The sequence below is a fragment of the Scyliorhinus canicula genome, chromosome 10, assembly GCF_902713615.1.
Source record: "Scyliorhinus canicula chromosome 10, sScyCan1.1, whole genome shotgun sequence".
Lineage (NCBI taxonomy): Eukaryota > Metazoa > Chordata > Chondrichthyes > Carcharhiniformes > Scyliorhinidae > Scyliorhinus > Scyliorhinus canicula.
In genome coordinates this window covers 86,507,421-86,525,842 of record NC_052155.1, presented here as the reverse complement: position 1 = coordinate 86,525,842, position 18,422 = coordinate 86,507,421, and the positions used below count along the sequence as shown (strand labels likewise).

Genomic DNA, 18,422 nt, shown 5'->3' with positions numbered 1-18,422 from the left:
AGTTTGGTTTAGTGGGCAAGGGTATGAGGGGAAACGGGAGACATCCATTTATGTTCTCAGATTTCAGAGGCTCTTCTCTAATGAACTTTACTATACACCTGAGCAAATGGTCTCTATTTTTGATGGCAAAGAAGTTCTTGAACCCTTTTTATTTGATGGAGGTGAGGATGGGGGTGATGTGGAGTGTAGTTTGTTCTAGATTTTATTATCTATTTTATAAAGCATGATATTAAGGTCAAATTTATTTGGTAAAATGTAATTGGCTCCTTAATGTTGATGATGGAAAGAGCATAGATAGAACATAGAACAGTACAGCACAGAACAGGCCCTTCGGCCCTCAATGTTGTGCCGAGCCATGATCACCCTACTCAAACCCACGTATCCACCCTATACCCGTAACCCAACAACCTCCCCCTTAACCCTACTTTTATTAGGACACTACGGGCAATTTAGCATGGCCAATCCACCTAACCCGCACATCTTTGGACTGTGGGAGGAAACCGGAGCACCCGGAGGAAACCCACGCACACAGGGGGAGGACGTGCAGACTCCACACAGACAGTGACCCAGCCGGGAATTGAACCTGGGACCCTGGAGCTGTGAAGCATTTATGCTAACCACCATGCTACCCTGCTGCCCCAAATTGCAGTAATTGGATTTTTTATGTGGGAATAAATATTGGCTGTCAGACAGAATTTCAAAATTTTTTGATTGTAGGCAAAAATGTAACAACGTTTTGAGCCACTATTATTGAATAAATTTACTGGTGTATAATGACAAGATATGATTGCGTGAAAGAGAAAATGCTGTATGTTTAATGCCTTTCTTTATTTTCTTAGGACATATGTCTTGTGGTGTACACCAAAGAAAGGGCTGCAAAGTGTAAGGCTGCTGCCTTAGACCTTCTTCTTGTGGTAGGAGTCTTTATTTTCATTCCATTCATTGTTAGATGTGTTTCACAGGTAATTAATTATCTTAGGTTTTTTTAACGGATAGTTTTTAAATACGGGTGGATTATATATATTTTTTGATAAACATTTTCAATATGTACATAACCAAGAAGTACAAAAGCCAACCGGGGCAACAGGAAACCAACCCCCCACCCCCCCCCCTTCCCCCCCCCCCCCCCCCCCCCCCCCCCCCCGCAATTAACACCCCCACTCGCCCCGCTGGCACCCGCCCCCCCTTTCCTATTTTTCACCTCAACCCCCCCCCCAGACAAAAAACACAATACTCCTTAAAGAAGTCAATGAACAGCTTCCACCTCAAGGTGAACCCCTCCTCCGAACCTCGAATGGTGAACTTAATCATTTCCAAATGCAGGAACTCTGCCAATTTGTTCACCCATACCCCTGCCTTCGGCAGCTCCAAATCCTGCTAGCACAGCAAAATCAGTCTCCAGGCTATCAGGGAGGCAAAGACCAACACGTCGGCCTCTCTCCCTATCTGTGCTTCCGGATTCTCCGACACTCCAAATATTGCCACTTCTGGACTCAGAGCTACCTCTAGCCCCCAAAACTTTTGACATTACGTTCAAAAGTCCCTTCCAAGACACCGTCAACCTTGGACACGCCCAAAACATGTGCACAATTCTCTGACCTCCCCGCGCACTTCCCACATCTACCCTCCATCCCTGGAAAGAACCAAGCTTATTCTGCAGCACTGGGAGCGACAGAATTGGAAATGATGGCACCTCATTTCTCAAGAAGTTCCTAACCTGCAGATATCTGAAAGGATGCATTATAGTTAAGGAATAAATGTTAACCCTTTTGAGTGCAACACTATTATGATCTCATTTAGGTATGAAGATAAGAATTTGTTTTCAAGTATTAGTGCCATTTTGGTTTAGGTGGGTTATGCATTGAATGTTTGAGCGTATCATTTAGACTGATATTCATTCCATGCAGAATTCTAGGACTGCTGCAGTGTTGGAAACACCCTCCAGGGACTCGTTTAGCACAGGGCTAAATAGCTGGCTTTTAAAGCCGACCAAGGCAGGCCAGCAGCACGGTTTAATTCCCGTACCAGCCTCCCCAAGCAGGCGCCGGAATGTGCCGACTGGGGGCTTTTCACAGTAACTTCATTTGAAGCCTACTCGGGACAATAAGCATTTTCCAGAGGATAAAGTATGAAGATAAGGCCTTGTCTGCCGATTTTCGTTGCAGTAAATTTTCCATGGTAGTATGCAGAAAGAAATAGAGATTTCCTGCTGTTTCTTATCTTATATTCACCCCGTAAACAATATTACTTAAACAGATTGATTTCACATTAATTTCATCATAGTTTATGCAGCTGATGAAAGTTAAGTTCAATAAGTTAAGTTCAATAGTGAGAGCTTTACTCTGCATTTGTTTTTACTATGCTTGGAATATTTTTAGTGCCAATACTGGATACCTGAAATTAAAACTTGTTCCGTTCATCAGCACTAATATTTCTCACCTTGAGAACAAAACTGAAAGGAGGGACACACTTGTTCTGATAGGTTATTTTTTTATTAATGTAGATTTTATGCGTAAAATGGACAGTGGAAGAGGAGGAAAAAATAGCAAGGGAAAAGTATCTTAAACTTGGAAGCATAATATTTGACACATTTGTTATAGATAAATCTACCTGTTGTATATTAAAAATGTTGAATGGTCTGTAATAGTCCATCTGAAAATGCAGTGAAAGTGATGTCAGGCTACATCATAGGGGAAATTCATTTAAAATGCTCAAGTATTTACGTACACCTGTAGATAATGTGGTGACGGACATTTAGTGTCTAATTGTCACTTAATATTAGGTGGAAACTATCCTATTCGTGCTGTGTTTTGGCTGTAAAATTTGGCACTCCACTCCAGTGCAAAGAACTGATTATGCTATGTAATTAATGTGATGGGTTGGAGTCTTGTTATTTATGCCAGTTTTATAATACCTAAACTAACTGAAATATAAATGCAGCAATTATATGTAAGAAGTAGTGTAATTTGTTTTTATTTATTAAGAAAAAGGTTAAATAATATTATGATGAAATTTCAGTTGTTGCACTGTAAAATCAGTCTCCAGGACTTTAAAATTGGGGAAATATTCAACAAATTCTATGGAGAATTGGCACAGAAGAGCAAACTTCCAGACACAGGTGGGTTTAATTTCTGTTAAAACATTTTCCCTGAGAAGCACAAACGGCAACATATTTCTAATTTGCAGTGTTTTTTTCTGACTGTATATCCGTGTGAACAGAATCTTAAGCATCTGCAGATGTAAAAAAAACCTGCCAGTGGCTATCTCCATTATATTTTAGGAAAATCGATCAATGGAGAAAATAAACAAAATGTGCAAGTTTTAGCTTATCTCCTGTAGTTTGAAAATTTAGTGTCTGCTTCCTGCACTACTGCCATTAAACAATAGAAATCATCTCAAATGTCTCTGATATGCCGTGTTACTGGCATTTAAAATTATGGATAGTGGTGACAATTCATTTACGGGAGTACAGTAAGAACCAGGTTAAAGTCCAACAGGTTTGTTTCAAACACGAGCTTTCAGAGCACTGCTCCTTCCTCAGGTGAATGGAGAGGTATGTTCCAGAAACATTTATATAGACAAAGTCAGAGATGCCAGACAATGCTTGGAATGCGAGCATTTGCGGGTAATCATATCATTACAGATCCAGAGATAGGGGTAACCCCAGGTTAAAGAGGTGTAAATTGTCTCAAACCAGGACAGTTGGTAGGATTTTGCAAGTCCAGGCCAGATGGTGGGGGGTGAATGTAATGCGACATGAATCCAAGAGCCCGGTTGAGGCTGCACTCATGCGTGCGGAACTTAGCTATATGTTTTTGCTTGGCAATTCTGTGTTGTCGCGTGTCCTGAAGACCGCCTTGGAGAACGCTTATCCGGAGATCAGAGGCTGAATGCCCTTGACTGCTGAAATGTTCCCTGACTGGAAGGGAACATTCCTGCCTGGTGATTGTCGCACGATGCCCGTTCATTCGTTGTCGCAGTATCTGCATGGTCTCGCCAATGTACCATGCTTCAGGACATCCTTTCCTGCAGCGTATGAGGTAGAGTACATTGGTCGGGTCGCAGGAGTATGTGCCGCGTACCTGGTGGGTGGTGTTTCCACGTGTAATGGTGGTATCCATGTCGATAATCTGGCATGTCTTGCAGAGAGTGCCCTGGCAGGGTTGTGTGGTGTCGTGGTCGCTGTTCTGAAGGCTGGGTAATTTGCTGCAAACAATGGTTTGTTTGAGGTTGCGTGGTTGTTTGAAGGCAAGTAGTGGGGGTGTGGGGATGACCTTGGCAATATGTTCATCTTCATTGATGATGTGTTGAAGGCTGCGAAGAAGATGTCGTAGTTTCTCCGCCCCAGGAAAGTACTGGACGACGAAGGGTACTCTGTCAGTTGTGTCCCGTGTTTGTCTTCTGAGGAGGTCGGTGCAGTTTTCTGCTGTGGCGCGTTAGAACTGTCGATCGATGATTCGAGCGCCATATCCCGTTCGTACGAGGGCATCTTTCAGCATCTGTAGGTGTCTGTTACGATGTCTCGGCACTCTACACCAGCATCCCCCATGACAACAGCATTGCTGCAACAGCCTCAGTCCTCAACACCGACAACTGCCAATCTCCAGACGCAATTCTGCAACTCATCCGCTTCATTCTAGATCACAACGTCTTCACCTTCGACAACAAATTCTTCATCCAGACGCGCGGAACATCCATGGGGACCAAATTCGCACCTCAATATGCCAACATCTTCATGCACAAGTTTGAACAAGACTTCCTCACCACACAGGACCTTCAACCAACATTATACACCAGATACATCGATGACATTTTTTTCCTTTGGATCCACAGTGAAAAATCACTGAAACAACTACACGATGAGATCAATATGTTCCATCCCACCATCAGACTCACCATGGACTATTCTCCAAATTCAGTTGCATTCTTGGACACACTCATCTCCATCAAGGACGGTCACCTCAGCACTTCGCTTTACCGCAAGCCCACAGATAACCTCACGATGCTCCACTCCTCCAGCTTTCACCCGAAACACATTAAAGAAGCCATCCCCTATGGACAAGCCCTCCGTATACACAGGATCTGCTCAGATGAGGAGGAGCGTAATTGCGTCTATAGATTGGCAGTTGTCGGTGTTGAGGATTGAGGCTGTTGCAGCAATACCGTCGTCATGGGGGATGCTGGTGTAGAGTGCCGAGACATCGTAACAGACACCGACGGATGCTGAAAGATGCCCTCGTACGAACGGGATATGGCGCTCGACTCATCGATCGACAGTTCCAACGTGCCACAGCAGAAAACCGCACCGACCTCCTCAGAAGACAAACACGGGACACAACTGACAGAGTATCCATTGTTGTCCAGTACTTTCCTGGGGCGGAGAAACTACGACATCCTCCTCACAGCCTTCAACACATCATCAATGAAGATGAACATCTTGCCAAGGTCATCCCCACACCCCCACTACTTTCCTTCAAACAACCGCGCAACCTCAAACAAACCATTGTTTGCAGCAAATTACCCAGCCTTCAGAACAGCGACCACGACACCCCACAACCCTGCCAGGGCAATCTCTGCAAGACATGCCAGATCATCGACATGGATACCACCATTACACGTGGAAACACCACCCACCAGGCACGCGGCACATACTCCTGCGACTCGACCAATGTAGTCTACCTCATACGCTGCAGGAAAGGATTTCCCGAAGCGTGGTACATTGGCGAGACCATGCAGATACTGCGACAACGAATGAACGGACATCGCGCGACAATCACCAGGCAGGAATGTTCCCTTCCAGTCGGGGAACACTTCAGCCGTCAAGGGCATTCAGACTCTGATCTCCGGGTAAGCATTCTCCAAGGCGGTCTTCAGGACACACGACAACACAGAATTGCCGAGCAAAAACATATAGCTAAGTTCCGTACGCATGAGTGCGGCCTCAACCGGGATCTTGGATTCATGTCGCATTACATTCACCCCCACCGTCTGGCCTGGACTTGCAAAATCCGACCAACTGTCCTGGCTTGAGACAATTCACACCTCTTTAACCTGGGGTTACCCCTATCTCTGGATCTGTAATGATTTGATTACCCGCAAATGCTCGCATTCCAAGCATTGTCTGGCATCTCTGACTTTGTCTATATAAATGTTTCTGGAACATACGACTCCATTCACCTGAGGAAGGAGCAGTGCTCCGAAAGCTCGTGTTTGAAACAAACCTGTTGGACTTTAACCTGGTGTTGTAAGACTTCTTACTGTGCTCACCCCAGTCCAACGCCGGCATCTCCACTTTACGGGAGTAGAGGAAGGTGGAGGGACACAGACAGATTTAAATATATACATAGGATATATAGGATAATACAGTCCATGTTATAATTCATCAGTGCCATAATTGATTTAGGAATGTTTATTGCTGCCTGAACCGGCAGTATTACTCTGAGGGGGACACAGCAAAGCTTTTCACCAGCCACATTGTTACGATTGTCAGTTGGGGTTGCAGTTGGCACATTTTTATGTGCTGGAAGCAATGTATTTACACACAGGGCCCTGTTCTATGCATATAGAAAGAACACATATAGCACCTGTTTTCGCTAAACCAAGTAAGTGACAGCCATTCACTGATTCATTTCCTCGGGCAATGCCTTGACCAAACAGGGTCAAGCTGCGGTTTAAATTTCAAACAATATTGGCGGTTAACTGTCGGTCACCATCAGCTAGTGTATTCTCCATAGCAATGCCTTTGCCAATCAGAGTCCATTTGCCAACCAATTGCATTCTCTTATGCAGTGTGAATTGTTGTTTTCCCCTTATGTTGGTATTCTTGCATAGCATCCTGATGAGTGTAAGACAAAAACTTTGACATATTTCCTTTTTTTCACCAATACTCAGGTTTTGTATTACCAAGCAATTATTTGAATAACACAATGGCCATTGGAAAGTATTCCATTCCCAGTACTAAAACATCACTCACAATGAGCAAGTGTTGATGGAATAGCAGTCTTTGGTCTCCAGTATTTATTGGTTTATCTGTTTACTTAACCCGGAACCCATCTGTTTAGTACTGTTAAACATGCCTAACAATCATATTATTTGTGTAAATTATAGATTATTGTATTAATATTTATTTTAAATGACTTGTCTTCATAGTGTTGGAGAAGGTATATGAGCTATTGGGTGTTCTAGCAGAAGTGCAGCCTACTGAAATGCTTGATAATTCAGAAAAGCTTTTTCGTGCTTACTTAAGTGAGTTGAAAACGCAGGTGAGTTTGAAATCCATTTTTTGTGCAAGACTTTATTTTCAACCATTGCTTGCTTTTTTTTAAACCTTTAAGTCATTCTAACAGATGTTAATACATTTTCTGCACTCTGTCATTGGCTTTTTCTTGTTTATTTTATCTTATGGAAAATCATTTTTTGAGTCTTGCTCTTTTCAAAGTTTGCCAATTGCCCAAAGTTTTGCCTAAAGTAATTTGGAGAATGCATGGTTTGTAAGGACAGGAGTGATATGTGGTTCGGTCAATCTGCTGCTGGGGTGGAAAATATTCTGGTTGTATTCTGGTGAACAACTGTTTTAAAACAGTAGTTCAATGGGGAAGATGCTCTTGGTTTCCTTTTTATTTGTAAAATTGTTAAACCTTTCTTTAACAACGTGTTTACCATTTCTAATCCCTCAGATGACCTCTGCAACAAGAGAGCCCAAACTTCTGGTGGTATCGGGATGCCTTAGAGGATTAATAGCACTTATGGTAAACTTCACTAAATCTGTAGAGGAAGGTGAGCTCCTCGTTTGAATTGCCTTGAGATATAAGTTCTTAATATACTCCAGCAATGTGGAAACAAAAGTAACCTTTTGCAAATGTACCTTTTAGATCCAAAGACGTCAAAGGAGATTTTTGACTATGCAATGAAAGCCATAAATTTGCAGGTTAGTCCTACAGTGCTGGATGTTGTGCATAGTAAATTGGCTGCTAACTGGCCGGAATAATGAATTAAAGAAGGCTTGTCCACCTCACTGGCCAGAGAAGCCCCTCTACGTGGCCCGCAGAGTGACTATTGAAGCTGTTTTGGGGCTTCACTACTTTAGTTTATGTCTGATGTTGATGTTCGTTTTTAAAAAATTATTTTGTGAGTTTTGAGACCTGCACATTTATGTTCATGCGCAGGATTAAGCCAGCATCTGCCTTAGCATGATGCTGGGTGTGAAAAGAACTAAGCCAAAGAACATAAGGTAAATGATGGATAAAACAAAAGAAGGGATGCTCCTAAAACAACGAGTGGAGCACCACCCAAAAGAAACAAGAAAGGGAACAGAAACTTATCTAAAACCTGTCAAATTAGAGTGTGAAAATCGGGGTCGATAAAGCAATCCAACCCCTGCGGCACCCACCGAGCACGGAAATCTTCCAGTGTGCCCGTGGACACCGCATGCTCCCTCTCCAGGGACAGCCGGCCGCGAACTAGGCCGCGGACGAGGGGCAGACAGTTGGGCTGGACGACCCCTTCGCTCGCCCGCTGCCAAGAGTGACTATTGAAAATGTTGGTAAGATGGGTCAGTGAGTTTGAAGATTTTTGCTAACACATAGTGTTTCTTTTGACAGGTTGACATAAAGAGATATGCGGTACCGTTGGGTAAGATATTTTTGATTAATTTTCATCACCTTTCCAAATTGATATAATGACTATTTGAAATTCAAGCTGTTTTGATTGCAGAGTTAAGCTGATCCTGTCCTCATTGGGTATTTGTGCATGTGGAATCACATGATAGTGATCAGGAGTGGAAAACGTTAATTATTTGTTGGCACATTATATTAGGCTAATTGCAACCTCCCAATTACCAACCTATTTACGCACTTAGCGCCTTCCAGGGATTGAATCTGGCATCTTCATGGCCTATGTGGTTCCATACTACATCACTGGGTATATTTTTCCATCTAACCATTGGTTTATTTCTGTTCAACCTGGCTGTTCTGAGATGTGCTTATAAATTTATAGATTAAGCTACAGTTGTAACTGACTATGAAGAGATAACCTAACAAAATCCCTGATGGATGCTCAATAGTTCAACTTCCTGTTTTTTTAAAGCTGGGTTACGCTTGTTCACGTTGCATGCAAGTCAGTTCAGCACCTGCCTCATGGACAGCTACCAAACGCTGTTTGAAATGATGTCGAAATGGTGTGGCCACTCAAATGCTGAAATGAAAAAAGGTGGCTACGCTGCTCTTGAAAGTTTCCTTAAAGAGGTAATTAATTCTCATTGAATTACTACAGTATTCTAATGGAGCGTTTGAAGATTTGTCATAAGTGAATAAAAATATTTTTAAAAAGATATTTAACTTTTTAATTTAAAAAAATGTTTAGAGTACCCTTTTCTCTCTCTTTCCAATTAAGGGACAATTTAGGGTGGCCAATCTACCTATCCTGCACATTTTTGGGTTTGTGAGGTGAGACACACGCCGACATGGGGAGAATGTGCAAACTACACACAGACCGTGACCCGGGGCTGGGATAAAACATTTTTTAATCTAGCCTCCTCTTTCCAGAAACTGTAGTGATACCAGCGTACTCCTCAGCGGGCCACGCATCTCGGTTTCTTCAGAAAATTTGTTGTTACAAGTTGCAAGAATTGAAGAAGCATTGTTTCATTTTAACAGAACCAAAAATATGATTTAGTGTTTCCTTTCCAGTCATTGCATAGTGGAAATTGTACAGCAAGAACAGGTCATTCTACCCAGCTAGTTTATGCTGGTATTATGCTCTACTTGAATCTCTGCAACCCCTCCCAGCTCCTCTTCAAAAGCTGCATTAACACACCTGTCTATTTATCCCCATGTACTCGTATCTAATCTCCCATTTGATGGTGGGGGAGTGAGTCCTTCTCTACACTCTACCGTATCAAATCCTTTCATAACCTTAAAGAACTTTATCTGGCTACTCCTCAGCCTTCTCTTTCCTGGAGGAAAGAGCCTCAACCTGTCCAGTCTTTCCTGTTTGATATGATTTCATTGTTCTAGAACCATTCTACTAAATATTTTTTACATCTTCTCCAGTGTGCCTAACTAATTTTTCTAATATAGGAGAAATTCTTGTTTACAGTAGTCCAATTGCATTCTCAGCTTGTTTTCAATTTTATCCTAGAATGCACCTTATTGTTTTTTTAAGGCCTTATTAACTTGCATTGTTATTTTTAGTGATTTGTGTATCTGTACTTCCAGATTCCTCTGCTCCATTTACACACTACTTTTCCAAGAAGTATAGGTCTTCCTTATTCTTATCTACCAAAATATACCACCTCACATCTCTACATTGAAATTAATTTGCAATAGATTAGTCTTCCATTTTTGTGTTAACCTTTTCCTTGGTTAATTCTGATACTTTTGAATTTCTTGATACGGTGCACCATTTTGGTTACTGTGATAATGATTTCAAAAGTTTATTTGGAAAAAAAAATTATTAATTCAGTGCCAGATAGTGTTCCAAGTCTGTGCGATTTTGTCCCATCTTCAGGTAATAGGTAGAACTTCCACATTTTGCTTAGCCGTATAATGGGTGATATTGGGATCAACTGCTCATTATATACACTGCCTGATTTTATTTTCCTTTGGAGTCGGTTAAAACAAATTATTTGCTTCCTGAGTATTTTCAAATTAATTCCAAATCCAATTTTGCAGAAGTGCAAGTGGGACATTTTGACCATTAGTAGTCTTGTCAAAGATCTACAACGTCATACAACGTTGTGAAAGCGACTCAGCAGAGTACTCAAACTGTTAACCCGAGCTCTTTTTATCTTTGCCATGTACAGATTGCATTACAGGTGGCAGAAAATGCTCATCTACACAAAGATAAATTGCAGTACTTCATGCAACAGTTTTACGACATAATCCGAACAATGGAGTCCAGCACTAAAGAGCTTTCCATAGCCATACGAGGATATGGACTTTTTGCAGCTGTATGTTCCTCTTTTTTAAACTTGTTATATAAGCTATTACTTTATATGTATAATATGACAAAGTATAAAAGCGAGAGAAGTGTTTGCATAAACATTATCACATTTTATAATTAATACAAAAAAAATGCATAGTACACTGGATGCCATTTGTGATTAGTGAGTTGTGATGGAAGGAAAGCCACTTCTCTAATAATTGAATTAATTGGACTGGAAATTAATTGGACAACAGCAGTGCAGGTGGTATATTATGACTCCAGAAATAATATGTTCTTGCGGTAAACTGCAGTGTTAGGTGCCAAAGGAGTGTTTGATTGTAATTTACTTGGATTGAGACACTATTGGGGAAGATAAAATACCTCATTCCTTGTTTAGTGTACATGGAGGGTGCTTGTTCCAGTAAAACATTTGCTGAAGGATATAACTGAAGCCGATCTTTACACACATTTATTTGCACAGTTGCAGATTACAAGCAAGTACCATCTAATGTAAAAGCCATAGTTTGTCCATTTATAGACACACAGGTTATTTCCCATTCAATGCCAAACACCTACCTACAATTAGCCAGGATTTAATCTTTTGCAGGATTCTTTGTACAAATCTCAAGTTGGCTTCTGTGTTTTATTTTTTTAATTCTCCTTCGAGTTTCATGGTTTCTTACAAAAACAAGTGTGTAAAGAAATTGTAACTTTTCACTGCCCCAATCGTATCAAACTTGAAAGAAAATTGTACAAAAAAACAAAAATATATTCATTAAGAGCCCCAGCAGTATATTGTGTCAACTTACAGGAAGTTCCCTTTCTCTTTTGTAGGTAGAAATCAATTATGAAATTGTGTTAATACTAATAAAATAAGAAAAGCAATCATACCATTGCTAATTTACGTTCTTGTATCTCAAACATCTGTTTTTATTCATAAGTAATTATTTTGCAAAAATTAATGAAAGCTGCAGTTTCATCCCAGGCCGTTCAGAATTGAAAGATAATTAGCTCCATATTGTGATTCATTTCACCTGTTTTTTTGTTGCAATTATATAGTTGTTCACCTGCTTCTGTGGCATGTTTTATTACGTTAAAGGAGCTTATATAAATATGAGCTGTTATTGAATTCTCAGTACTGACTTATAGAAGAAAATAATTGCAATATGTAGGTTATAATGCAAGTAAACAGAGGCTGGTTTAGCACAGGGCTAAATTGCTAGCTTTTAAAGCAGACCAAGGGCAGGCCAGCAGCACGGTTCAATTCTCATACCAGCTTCTCCGAACAGGCGCCGGAATGTGGTGACTAGGGGCTTTTCACAGTAACTTCATTGAAGCCTACTCGTGACAATAAGCGATTTTCATTTCATTTTTTTCCACATCCAAGGTTTCTTATTTACCTTATTGAAGCTCCTTTAATGTGAATACCTCTTTGAGGTATCCTTTCAATTTTGTATTTTCTAATGTAACTTCTGATGGTTTTTCCTCATCCCTGGCATCATCTGAGCCAATTTCTTAAGTACCATAGAATCACTACAATGCAGATGGATCCATTTGGCCCATCAAGTCTGCACTGACCCTCTGAAAGAGCACTTCCACTCGGCCCACTCCCCCGCCCTATCCCCGTAACCCCCCACCTAACTTGCACATCTTTGGACTGTTGGAGGAAACTTGAGCACCCGGATGAAACCCATACAGGCACAGGGAGAGAGTGCAAACTTCACATCAGATAGTTACCCAAGTCCGAGGTAACCCAAAGCAACTTCTCTGGTCTTGATGTTCTCCCTAAAGTCCAAAACTAAACACTGTATTCTGATTACAGCCTAATCAATGATTCACCATTAATTCTGCTTTAGTGATATCTGCTCTTGTTTATTAAACTTGAGCTGCCTTAAGCTTTTTAAGTCAGTTTATCAATTTGTTCTCCACTGTTGAACATTCTTTCTGGTGTTGTAATCCTTCTACCTATTATTATTGCCATTTATTGTTTATACATTCTCCTTTTCTTCTTTCTAAAATGTACCAATAACTCCTTCCCTTTGCATTCTTCTCCACAAAAAGTTCTTTGGAAACAGTATAAAAATTGCTATGTGCTGACATTTGAACATCAATTTGTTTTTATTCACTCAAACGATGGGGGTATCACTGGCTAGGCCAGCTTTTATTGCCCGTTCCTAATTGCCCTTGAGAAGGTGGTGGTGAGCTGTCTTCTTGAACTATTGCAATCCATGCATTGTAGGTACACCCACAGTGCTGTTGGGGAGGGAGTTCCAGGATTTTGATACCGTGACCGTAAAGGAACAGCAATATATTTCCAAGTCAGGAATGTGTGTGATTTGGTGGGAAATTTCCAGGTGGTAGTCATCCTATATAACTGCTGCCCCTTGTTCTTCTAGATAGTAGTGTGTTGTGGCTTTGGAAGGTGCTGCCTAAGGAAACCAGTTAAATGGAAACCATTGATTTATGTACATAAATACATGGCAAGAAAAACAGGGGGATGATTAGAATTTTTTTCTTATGCTGTGTTTTCTGATCTGGAGTGCGTGGCCCGAGTGGTGAAAGCAGATTCAGCAGTTACTTTCAAAGGGAAATTGGATAAATACTTTAAATAGAAAAAATTGCAGGACTGAAAAGAGCAGGAGAGTAGGGTTCATTGAGTAGCTCTTTTAAATAAATGCTATTAAATCACATCATATTTAAGGGTGGCATGTGGCGCAGTGGTTAGTACTGGGACTGCGGTGCTGAGGACCCGGGTTCGAATCCCGGCCCTGGGTCATTGTCTGTGTGGAGTTTGCACATTCTGCCCATGTCTGTGTGGGTTTCACCTCCCCCCCCAACACAAAAGATGTTATTTAATGTGGATAGGCCACATTAAATAACCCCTTAATTGGAAAAGAAAAATAATTGGCTGCTCTAAATTTATTTTGGGCAGCACGGTAGCATGGTGGTTAGCATAAATGCTTCACAGCTCCAGGGTCCCAGGTTCGATTCCCGGCTGGGTCACTGTCTGTGCGGAGTCTGCACATCCTCCCCATGTGTGCGTGGGTTTCCTCCGGGTGCTCCGGTTTCCTCCCACAGTCCAAAGATGTGCGGGTTAGGTGGATTGGCCAGGCTAAATTGCCCGTAGTGCCCTAAAAAGTAAGGTTAATGGGGGTTACTGGGATAGGTATACGTGGGCTTGAGTAGGGTGATCATTGCTCGGCACAACATCGAGGGCCGAAGGGCCTGTTCTGTACTGTAGTGTTCTAATTCTAATATAATTGCATTAAATTTCATTCAATATCTATCTGTCCAATGTACCTTGCTGTCTATATCCCTTAGTTGTTACCATCCTCTTCCTAATTAGCCAATCTCTCCCTGTTGTCTGTAAACGCAAGAGTTCAGATAATTTTAGAGATGATTACTGGTCCCAACATAGATTGCTGAAGAAAATCACTGTTTGCAACTTTCCACTTCATCGAGAAATATCTCTTAGCCAGGATATTTTTGTACAAATCTCAAATTGGCCTCTGTCTTTTGGCAATTTTATTCTTTGAATTCTCCTCCTGATCTGTTTTTTTTGCTTTCATGGTTTCTCTTTATTCTTTCCTATACTCCTTGTCCTCTTGGTATTCTTTCAACAGCTGCTTTCTAGCAATTTCCTTTGTTTACAAAGCCTTCCACACTTTCTTTCCCATTCCCACATTACAAATTAATCAGGTAAGGCCCATCTTTCTTGGCCAGACAACTTCTACCCCTGAACAGCTCCCAATGCCCAAGGAATCTGAACAGCACCCAGTCATATATTTACCTCTCTTCACGTCAACTAACAGCGCTTGAGGGTATGGGTAAGCAGAAACCTGGGAGTTCAAGTCTGCACGTAGCTGAAAGTGTGAGAGTGCAGGTGGACTAGTCCATTAAAAAGGCCAAGAGCATTTTGGGTTTTATAAATGCAGGGATAGAGTATAAGTGTTAAGATGTGCTGATAAATTTGTAGAAAACATAGGTTAAGCCATTAATAAAACACTCCATTATAGGAAGAAGATTAAAACCTTAGAAAGCACATAGCATAGCACCAGGATCACAACAGGCTTGCAAAACTAGTTCTGAAGAGAGACTTGAGATACTGGGGCAATTCCTACCAAAGCAGAGAACATGAAGAAAACATTTAGAATTGTGAAAGGTTTTAGCAAGGTAAATGGTGATAATTAAAATTTTTTTTTTTAGAATTTCCTATAATTTGTTTCCAATTCAGGGGCAATTTAGCGTGGCCAGTCCACCTAACCTGCACATCTTTGGGTTGTGGGGGTGAAGCCCACACAGAAACGGGGAGAATGTGCAAACTCCACACAGACAGTGACCTGACACCGGGATCGAACCCAGGCCCTCAGTGCCGTAGGCAGCTATGCTAACCACTGATAAGTAGTGATAATTGATTGGAGTGCCCTTGACAAGGGTGGCACTAAGTTTTAATGGAAGGTTAGAAGAAATGTCTGTGGAGGATTAACATAGTTTAACATAACTACAGTTTAGAGATGGGCCATGTGGCCCGCCTACTCTATGGTGGTAGTTATCTTGCACATGAGCCTCTCCCATCCTCCTTTGTAACCCCATCTTATGGCCCTCTGCTCATTTTGCTCCTTGTGTTTATCTAGCTTGCTCTTAAATGCATCAATGCTAGTCACCTCTTATGCTAGCAAGTCCCACATTCTAACCACTCTCTGGAGAACAAAAGTTTCTCCTATTTGTGATTATCTTATATTTATAGCCCCTCATTCTGGTCTCACCTGCAAATGAAAACACCCTTTTAAAGTTTCTGACTGTGACCTCTGTCGGGTCACCATCAGTCTCTTCTACAGAAAAAAGACCCAGTCTATTCAATCTTTCCTGGTAGGTATCTTTCACTTTCGGTATTATTCAACCTAATCATGTTTTGCTCCTTCTGTAGCTTTTTTGTGCTTCCTATAATATTCAGACAACTGTTCATGGTACTCTGAGCTTGCTGGATTAACACCGTAGGCTAAACAGCTGGCTTGTAATGCAGAACAAGATCAGCACGGGTTCAATTCCCATATCGGCCTGCCCGAACAGCGCCGGAATGTGGCGAATGGGGGCTTTTCACAGTAACTTCATTGAAGCCTACTTGTGACAATAAGTGATTATTATTAATTGTAGCTTAGACAAGGCTCTCTAAGTTGTTTGACAAGGAGCAATTGAGACAAACACACCTTGTGACTTATTAAGGAAAAATTAGTTAAATAATTGAAGCAGAGGAAGAGCATGGGGGAGTGGGATAAGTTTTGGATTGCATGAGCAAAGAGGTGGCACAGAGCAGATGCACTGGTGGTTTCTTCATGTACTGTAAACCTATATAATAAATTAAGCAAAAATGCTGAAAAACAATAGCGTAAGATTTGTACATTCACGTTTCTTTGCATTTAATTCACAATAGTACAGTCCCAATGCTGACTTAAATTATTTAATTTTATTTTCCTATTCTATGATTTTAGCCCTGTAAGGCTGTGAACTCTCAGTATGTTGACTTTATGTATACGGAGCTGATTCAGCGTTGTAAACAGATGTATCTCACTGAGGCAGACACAGAAGATGACAATGTTTATCAGCTTCCCAGTTTCCTAGACTCTCTTGCAAGTGTCATCTTCCACATAGACAAAGTAAGTGTTAGTTTCTTCGGAAAATGTAATAACCAACCAGTGTTTGTCCATTTTTTTAAATGTGGGAGTTCTGTGTTTTGAGAATATGCTTGGTTCAACCCTCATTTGCATTTTCCAATTTTAACGATGGGTTGCGTTTAAATTTGTATTTTAATGGCGAAGTTTGCAAAGCCGTGAAATCATTGGTGAGTTTGAGTAACTGTTTTTCTTAATCTTAAAAAAATAAATAATTCCAATGCCATTCTGGATCCAGTCACTGGGAGGTGAGCCAATCTTTGATTTTCTCACCTCCGCTGTGATTGCAGAATCCCACTTCTACTTAGTTCATTTACTGACAGCATTGCTGAGATCTTAAGCTGCTTTCCTCATGGGGAATTGCAGGTGTAGCCAAATGTACTGACAATCTGCAATAGAATATGAATACCAGTGCACTTCCTAGCAAAGGTAGAATTGATATTTTAATCACAGTGCCTAATTTATTGGCAATGTGTACTTTAAATCCAAGAGTCTTTGCGGAGTGATTTTTAAACTGTACTAATACTAATTACATTGTATTTAATCTTTTGGTAATGACAGAACAAAAGAAAATGTTGTTCTTCAACAATTTGAATATTGTGAAGGAATAATTTATTGTAAAGTTTGCATATTCAGAATTTATTTGCATCATTGGATTTATTTTTCTTTCAGATCCCTGGAGTTTACACTTCTGTGCTGGAACGTCTGCTAGTGGTTCAGATAGACAGCTTCCCACAGTACAGTGTGAGGATGCAGCCAGTTTGTTGCCATTCAATAGTTAAACTGTTCATTGCTCTTGCAGGAAAGGGCCCTGTTCTATGGAACTTTATTAGCACTGTAGGTGAGTACAACAATAAACAAATGTATTAAATCGTTAGACCCCCATCAGCAGTGCACATTGTGCATTGGTGAATTGCAGACTTGAGCACTACAGGGTTTTGTGGTCATTCTTCTAACCTTGAAAAGAAACCATAGCTACACTAGAAAAGTATTCCCCAAGATTTGTTAACACTGGGTAATATTAAAGTCACATTCATTTGAACAAACTGCATGTGTAGTTCCGTATTACTGAATCCACCTTGTTATGCTAAATCTGTTTATGCAACAGAAAACAACAAACTTTGAACCATTTCCAATGGAATTAATTTCATTTTATATGATGTAACTAGCATAAATTACGGGCAGTTTTCAGCGAGATGCCGCGGAATTTGTGTTTTTGAGAATTATTGTTCCCTTCAGGCCAGCTTTATATGACAACATTGAGGTAATCTATTTTTTGCAGACTTTGTAAGAACAGTTGGAATCATTTTGCAAGTAGTGAAGAGTTTTTTAAAAAAATAAATAATTTTTATTGGAATTTTTTGAAAAATATATATCAACAGAACAATAATAATAATAACAATAATAAACACCCCCCGGCACCCGTAACAACGCATGTAACAAACCCCCCCACACTCCCCAAACCCATTAAACAACAAAATAAATTAACAATAAGCAAATTAACTTAAACAATACCCCCCTGAGACCCCCCCTCCCTTTCCCCCCCTCCCCCCCGCAGGTTGCTGCTGCTGCTGACCTAGTTCCTTATCGTTGAGCCAGAAAGTCGAGGAAAGGCTGCCACCTCCTAAAGAACCCTTGTACCGACCCCCTCAGGGCGAATTTGACCCTCTCCAGCTTAATGAATCCCGCCATGTCATTGATCCAGGTCTCCACGCTCGGAGGTCTCGCATACTTCCACAGCAGCAAGATCATCCGCCGGGCTACTAGGGACACAAAGGCCAAAACATCGGCCTCTTTCGCCTCCTGCACTCCCGGCTCCACCCCAACCCC

General features: G+C 41.0%; 1 protein-coding gene across 4 annotated transcripts in view; it reads left to right on the top strand.

Annotated features, from left to right (window-relative positions):
- The window catches only part of prkdc (protein kinase, DNA-activated, catalytic subunit), a 277,499-nt gene that overhangs the window by 13,559 nt on the left and 245,518 nt on the right, over positions 1–18,422 (top strand). For all 4 annotated transcript variants that reach the window (XM_038809307.1, XM_038809305.1, XM_038809306.1 and 1 more), the window contains exons 4-13: positions 840–914; positions 3,019–3,118; positions 7,150–7,262; positions 7,677–7,776; positions 7,872–7,927; positions 8,601–8,631; positions 9,085–9,242; positions 10,802–10,948; positions 16,413–16,577; positions 17,265–17,433. In XM_038809307.1, the coding sequence (XP_038665235.1) occupies positions 840–914; positions 3,019–3,118; positions 7,150–7,262; positions 7,677–7,776; positions 7,872–7,927; positions 8,601–8,631; positions 9,085–9,242; positions 10,802–10,948; positions 16,413–16,577; positions 17,265–17,433 (1,114 nt within the window). The remainder of the gene's footprint in view (positions 1–839; positions 915–3,018; positions 3,119–7,149; positions 7,263–7,676; positions 7,777–7,871; positions 7,928–8,600; positions 8,632–9,084; positions 9,243–10,801; positions 10,949–16,412; positions 16,578–17,264; positions 17,434–18,422) is intronic.